Source organism: Pseudopipra pipra, chromosome 13 (assembly GCF_036250125.1).
Source record: "Pseudopipra pipra isolate bDixPip1 chromosome 13, bDixPip1.hap1, whole genome shotgun sequence".
Taxonomy (NCBI): Eukaryota; Metazoa; Chordata; class Aves; order Passeriformes; family Pipridae; genus Pseudopipra; species Pseudopipra pipra.
The window spans coordinates 2427033-2433630 of NC_087561.1; the positions used below are offsets into that span (position 1 = coordinate 2427033).

Below are 6598 nucleotides of genomic sequence, written 5' to 3' on the forward strand. Positions count from 1 at the left end.
TCCTCAGGTCTTATTGTCCTGGCTGCCATCACTCCTGAGTCCTCCTTGGACTCTGGCCATGAGACGAACTCCTCAGAGCTCACCGATGTCTCGGAGATGGTCTCTGCTATGAAGCAGCATCAGAACGCAGCCTACTTCCTCACGCAACACATCAACAAAGAAAACCTCCTGGCCAGGAAGGACTTGCCTTTCCGAATCCAGAGCTGTGCTGCCCAGGCTGTTCTCACCTCACCCTACCCCCTGAGCCGCCAGGAGCCAAACCCTTCAGTGAAGCCAGCTTCCTCTCCCCAAAGTCCTGGCCTTACCAGCTGCAACAGCAAACAGGAGCAGCAGCATGCTGAGCAGAGCTACACCTCAGCTGTCCAGCCAGGGCTGACCCCCCAGCTCAGTGAGCAGAACAAGGGCGCTCCAGTGCCAAGCACTGAAAGCAAAGGTGCAGGCCACACAAAAGCTGCCTTTGAGGTATCTCTGCATCCCACAGCAGCCCTGAGCAGGGAGCAGTCACAGGATCTACAAGAGAAGGTGCCCAAAGAGGTGCAGCCAAGCTCCAAGCTCCTCCTGGATCAAAAAAGCTGTGTAACTCCAGCCATCATTTCAGCTGCTCTGCAGCAAGTGGCAAATGCAAAAGCCTCAGCTCCCCAAGTGGTATCAGCCTTAAAAGAGGACCAGAATGTGAATGGTACCAGCAGCTGTGCATTAGCCAGCAGCAAGCCTTTGACACTTAAAGGAGGTCCACAAAGTGCAGAGACATTATGCAACTGTCAGCAGCAGCAGCAGCAGCAACTCTCTCAGCAGCAGCACTGTGAAGTCTCTCCAAGCCCTAAAGAAGCTCACGGCAGTCAGGCTGAAGCTTTCCACCTCGCTTCAGCAGGTGAGGAAATGATGTCCAGTAAGACTTTTGCCTCTAAAAGCTACCAGCAAAAAGTGAGTAAAGATATTCCAGGAAAAGCTGCAGGCATAGAGACAGGGCAGAAGGCAGGTGGGGAAGCTGCGAGCCTCGTCTTGCAGAAACACACAGCTCCTTCAAACCCAGGACAGAAAGTGCAACAGGAAAGTTCAGCCAAAATCTTAAAAGCTGAGAGCAGCAAAGTGCACTCTCCATCACCTGGTGGCATTTTCAGGAGCACCAGTGAGGAAGCCAAAGGGCCAATCCAGCTGATGCCCAGATCTGAGAGCCTGCAGATTAGCACTGTGCCTTCTAAAAAAGTAGAAAAAGTACTGGAGATGACCCAACAAGATGCTGATGTCCCAGCTAAACCCAAAGCCCCAAAAGCTCCCTTCAGGTTCAGGAAGCTGTTCTCTGCAACGTTTCCGACCCGGCTGAAGAAGGAGACGGACGAGCGGCAGGCCCAGCTGCAGAAGGTGAAGCAGTACGAGCTGGAATTCCTTGAAGAGCTGCTCAAGCCAAAGAGCAAAGGTGACCTCCCACCACAGGAGTATCTGCACCCACCTGCCCCTGGGCGCTGCAGCTGCCAGCTAAGGAGCAGTCCTGTGCAAAAAGTCCCGGGGATGTCCAGGGAGCAGAGGCGCAGCTGTGACTGCAAGAGGATTTGCAGGGGAATGAGGCCACCCCCGAATCAGTTGGTGATGCCAGAACTGGAGAGGAGAGGGAGGGATAAAGCTGCAGATGACCAGAAGCAAGTAGAAGCCATTAGGCTGACAAGCATGAGCAGCCCTTCCAAAGGCAAACGGATACGATCCACAAGTTTAGAGTCCAGAGACTACCGGTCAGATCCAGAGAATGGCGTGTCCTGTCTGGCAACGTGCACTTCCCCAGGGGAGTGCATGGGAGCACCACACTACAGAAAGCTGTTGCGTCGCTACAGTGTCAGTGAAATAGATAAGACTGATAGGACATCCTTGTCCTCTGACATCTACCAGAACATCTATACGACCAAGCAGAAAGGCCTCCAGAAAGAGCCTGAGCCCAGCATCATCTGTCCTGTTCTGAAGAGCAAAATCCTGGAAGCCTCTGGAGTGGCTGACCCCTCCTATGTCCAGATAGCACAGGATAAAAAGAACCAGAAGGCTTCAGGAGTGTTCTCTGTCCAGGAGGAGATGTACCCAAGTCCTGCTGAGCTGCGGGATGAAGACACGGAGGACGAGAAGTGCTGCTCCATCCGGTACTGCTTCTACTACAGGAAATGTGATGTTGCAGATGATGGGAGTGAAAAGGATGAGCTGTCCTATTCCATCCCCATGCAGATACTCCCGGGAATGAAGCTGGACAATCAGATGGTCCCAGTCATGAGCAGGACTCTCCAGGTCCTAGATGCAACAGCCTGCAGCAGTCCCAATGACAGTCAGACCCAGGAAATAGATTTAAGGACCTCCAGTTTTGAGGGGAGCTTGGCAAAGATCAACACCCTTCGAGGCCACGCCTACAGCTTTCCCAACGGGTTTCTGCAAGTGCAGCTGGACACCAATGAGCTCCTGACTATCCTGAGGCAGTGTGTGCTGAGCCCTGATGTCCGGGACTGCAAACCCTACATCTCCCAGCTGGCTGAGTACAAGCAAGAGCTCGCCCTCAAGTTCAAGGAGTTTCGGGCGTCCTGCCGCCGCGTCGCAGCCGTGGACAAGAGCCCTTCCCACATGCTCTCTGCCATCACGAGCAGCTTCCAGGTGCTAAGCAGCCTCATCGAGACCTTTGTGAGGCTGGTGTACGTCGTGCGCTCGGAGTCCCAGCGCCAAGAGCTGCTGACGAAGGTGGAGGAAGTGGTGAGAAACTACACCTTCCTCCTGAAGGCTGCGGAGGAGTCCACGGCCAGGATGCTGAGCCACCAGCAGACCGTGGAGCAGCTCGCCCGCCAGTCAGCCACGGTTGCCACTGTCATGAGCACGCTGACACGCTCCCTAAAGACGCTGATCAATAAGTAAGCCAGCTGTGAAGACCAACAAGCCAGCGTGTGCCAGGCCATGTGCTGACAGTTCTCCAGTCTCACGGGTCCGGTGAGGATGCGTGTCTGCAGCCCCACATCCACCGGAGTTTGCAGTAGCCAAGACACTCTTTGATCTCTGCAGGATGGATGGTGGTGGTGTTGGTGGTGGTTTTGAAGGGTGAATTCATGCCCTGTCACAAGCTGTTCAAACCAGCTCGCTGGGGGGCTCAAGCAGCTTCTTTGCTTGTTCTCCCGCGCTGGCCTTGTCGGTGACGGTGCTTGGGAGGCACAGCTGCCCTATCTCCACACTAATTTGGTTCCATGGGGTTCCGGGCCTCACTGGTGCAAGGACCTTTGTCACAGTTTGTGGTGGGCCAGTGAGTTATCAGATGCTGAGCTGAAATCTTCTGGCTTCACTTGGGCAGTGTGGAGCCAAACCAGTGTCTTGCCACGTAAACAGCTCTTCTGCCTCCAGGATCTTCCTGGCCCACAAATACGACGTCATTAGCAGCAGAAGGGATCTACAGGGATACAGCAGGGGTGAAAGTCCCTGCTGCTATGCTAGGGCTTGGGAAGTAGTCCTAGCACAGGCAGGATGCCATGATCCTGGGACAGAGCTAGATCACCCTACTAGGCTCTACTGTCACAGCTTAGGCACCAGTGCTCTAGTCCTGAGCACAGGTACTGCCTGTGCAAAAGGCATGGGCTTAATGCCTGCAAGTAGGGAGGATCCAGGGAACTACAGGCCTGTCAGTCTGACCTCAGTGCTGAGAAGGTCATGCAGCAGATAGTCCTGAGTGCCATCACATGGCATGTACAGGACAACAAGGGGATCAGGCCCAGCCAGCATGGGTTTGTGAAAGGCAAGTGCTGCTTGACCAGCCTGGTCTCCTTTTATGACAGGGAAGCTCAGTTAGTGGGTGAAGGAGAGGCTGTGGGTGTTGTTTACCTAGACTTTAGTAAAGCCTTTGACACTGTGTCCCACAGGATTCTCCTGGAGAAACTGGCTGGATGGCCGGGCCCAGGGAGTGGTGGGGAATGGGGTTAAATCCAGCTGGGACCAATCACTAGTGCTGTCCCAGGGTTCAGTGTTGGGGCCAGTCCTGTTTAACACCTTTATCAATGATCTGGACGAGGGGATTGAGGGCACCCTCAGTCAGTTTGCAGAGGACACCAGGTTGGGCAGGAGTGTTGATCTGCTGGAGGGCAGGAAGGCTCTGCAGAGGGGTCTGGACAGGCTGGATCCATGGGCTGAGGCCAGCTGGATGAGGTTCAGCCAGGCCAAGAGTCAGGTCCTGCCCTTGGGTCACAACAGCCCCCTGAAGCTCCAGGCTGGGGCAGAGTGGCTGGAAAGTGCCCGTGGGGAAAGAAGCTGGGGGAGCTGGTCCACAGCACCTGAACATGAGCCAGTGTGTGCCCAGGGGGGCAAGGAGGCCAAGGGCACCTGGCCTGTGCCAGCAACAGTGTGGCAGCAGGACCAGGGCAGTGACTGTCCCCTGTGCTGGGCACTGGGGAGGCCCCTCGAATCCTGGGTTCAGCTTTGGGCCCCTCATGACAAGAAGGACATTGAGGGGCTGGAGTGTGTCCAGAGAAGGAAACAGAGCTGGGGAAGGGACTGGAGCACAAGTGTGATGAGGAGCAGCTGAGGGAGCTGGGGGTGTTTAGCCTGGAGAAAAGGAGGCTCAAGGGGGACCTTCTCACTCTCTACAACTCCCTGGTTGTAGTCAGGTGGGGGTCGGGCTCTGCTCCCAGGCAACAAGTGACAGGACAAGAGGAAACGGCCTCAAGTTGTGCCAGGGGAGGTTTAGATTGGATATTAGGAAAAATTTCTCCACTGAAAGGGTGGTCAGGGTTTGGGACAGGCTGCCCAGGGAAGTAGTGGAATCACCATCTGTGGAGGTATTTAAAAGATGTGTAGTTGTGGCCCTTGGGTACCTTGGTTTAGTGGTGGGCTTGGCAGTGCTGGGGGAACGGTTGGACTCAATGATCTTAGAGATCTTTTCCAGCCTAAACAATTCTGTGTTCCCCTTCCTCTTCTGGATGGCTGTATCCATGAGACCCTGCAAGGAACCCAGACTGATCTTTGACCATCGCAAGCCAGAAGCTGGGCTAGCAGCTGAGAGGAAACCTCTTTCACACCATTCTCTAGAGGTCAGGTTCTTGCCTCCAAGGCTCTGCCCAAACCCTCTCCTATTTCCTTTCACAGTGACCATTAGAGAGGAACCCTAGATCAGCTTTGTCTGGGAGCCACAGGGGCTGTCCTCCTTGCCAGGGTGTTGGGGTTCTTTTGCTATCTTCACCAGGCTGACTGCCATAAGAAGCATTATTCAGTACTGTGTGATGGTTATTTGTTTGAAGTTGGTTTTTTTCGATTAGGTTTGGGGTTTTTTCTTTTTTTTTTTTCACTTGCAGGTGAATGGTAAAATGATTCCTAATTGCGTTCCTTCCCACCCCAAGGTTCCCCTCCTCCTCCTCCCAGTCTAGCTACTAGATATAATCAATCAGACAGCCTTAATTGGTGTTTCGCTGCAGTCACCTCCAAAACAGAGCAAGGAGAAAAATGCAAGGTTACACATGGCATTGCCCTTACCCTGCCACCCACTGCACTCCCCGCGTGCACGGGGAGCGCGGGTCCCGCGTCTCCCCATCCCACCCCCTCCGGCTGGAAAGGGAGGTCACGGCATTGATCAAACCCAGCCCGCTTGCCCCAGTGCTTGGGGAACGATCAGGGATCTCCGTAGGATCAGTCGCTTCCCACCTCTGTCATTTTTTACAAATATGCACATTCGGAACGTCTCGTTCTTCCGCAGGAGCTGTGGGAATGCACAATGTGCTTTTAACGCGCGCGCCCTCGGCCCAGTGCAATAACCTCCCCTGGCCCGGGGCTGTCCTGGCCTTGGGCTGTCAGCAAGGCAGAGAGGATCCTGCTGTGGGACAGCCTCCTGATTTCAAGAACCATGTAGCAAATATCCAGTGGAAGTGCCAGTTGGGACGTCAGCCCGTGGTGTGCCAGGCCTGTTACAGTGCTGAAGGCTGACAGGGAGACATGTTTTCCTTTTCCCTGGGAATAACCTGTTATGAAACTCTGAGTTTCTTCAAGCTCCCCGTTATGCCTATATCATTCCTCCATAAATCTCTCAGTCTAATACAGAGGAAAATTTTTTTATTGTCTGTATATATTATATATAAATTAAAAAAAATATATAAATTATATCTATACACAAAATTTATGTCTTGTTTTACAAACAAGAAAGATTAAATATATTAATCTTAATATCCAAACTAGCATTTGTGTCTTTTTTTAAGAATTTTGTGGAAATGTGGCTATTCTCAGCTGTACAAAACACTGTTTGTAAGCAAATCCACCTGTTTTTGTTGCTATGGAAATGCATGTATCTCCATACTGGAAGGGCACAGCTTAAAGATTCCAGCATTGCTGGGCTCCACAGCAGTTAAGTTACCATGCCATCAAGGATGCAGGTTGAAACGAACGGTTTGACTTGCCAAGGTCACTTTTGTGTTATTAATTTTGGTTTAATTTCCCTCCAGAAGAGGAAGGCAGCAGCAATCACCCCTTCAGCGCTGGCACTGGGCACTGTGGCTTTGCTGGGGAAAGTGTGGGACACCCTCCTGCCCCTTAAGTAGGGGAGAAAAGGATGCTTTAACAAACTCCTGATCCCTTCCAGGTGAGCCAAGCTGAGCACCCACTGACCAGCTCC

General features: G+C 53.0%; 1 protein-coding gene across 3 annotated transcripts in view; it reads left to right on the top strand.

The window, feature by feature from the left end:
• The window catches only part of FRMPD3 (FERM and PDZ domain containing 3), a 59471-nt gene extending 53310 nt beyond the window's left edge, over nt 1-6161 (top strand). For all 3 annotated transcript variants that reach the window (XM_064669593.1, XM_064669595.1, XM_064669594.1), the window contains one exon: nt 8-6161. In XM_064669593.1, the coding sequence (XP_064525663.1) occupies nt 8-2877 (2870 nt within the window). In that variant the 3' untranslated portion in view covers nt 2878-6161. The remainder of the gene's footprint in view (nt 1-7) is intronic.
• Nucleotides 6162-6598: the final 437 nt, after the last annotated feature.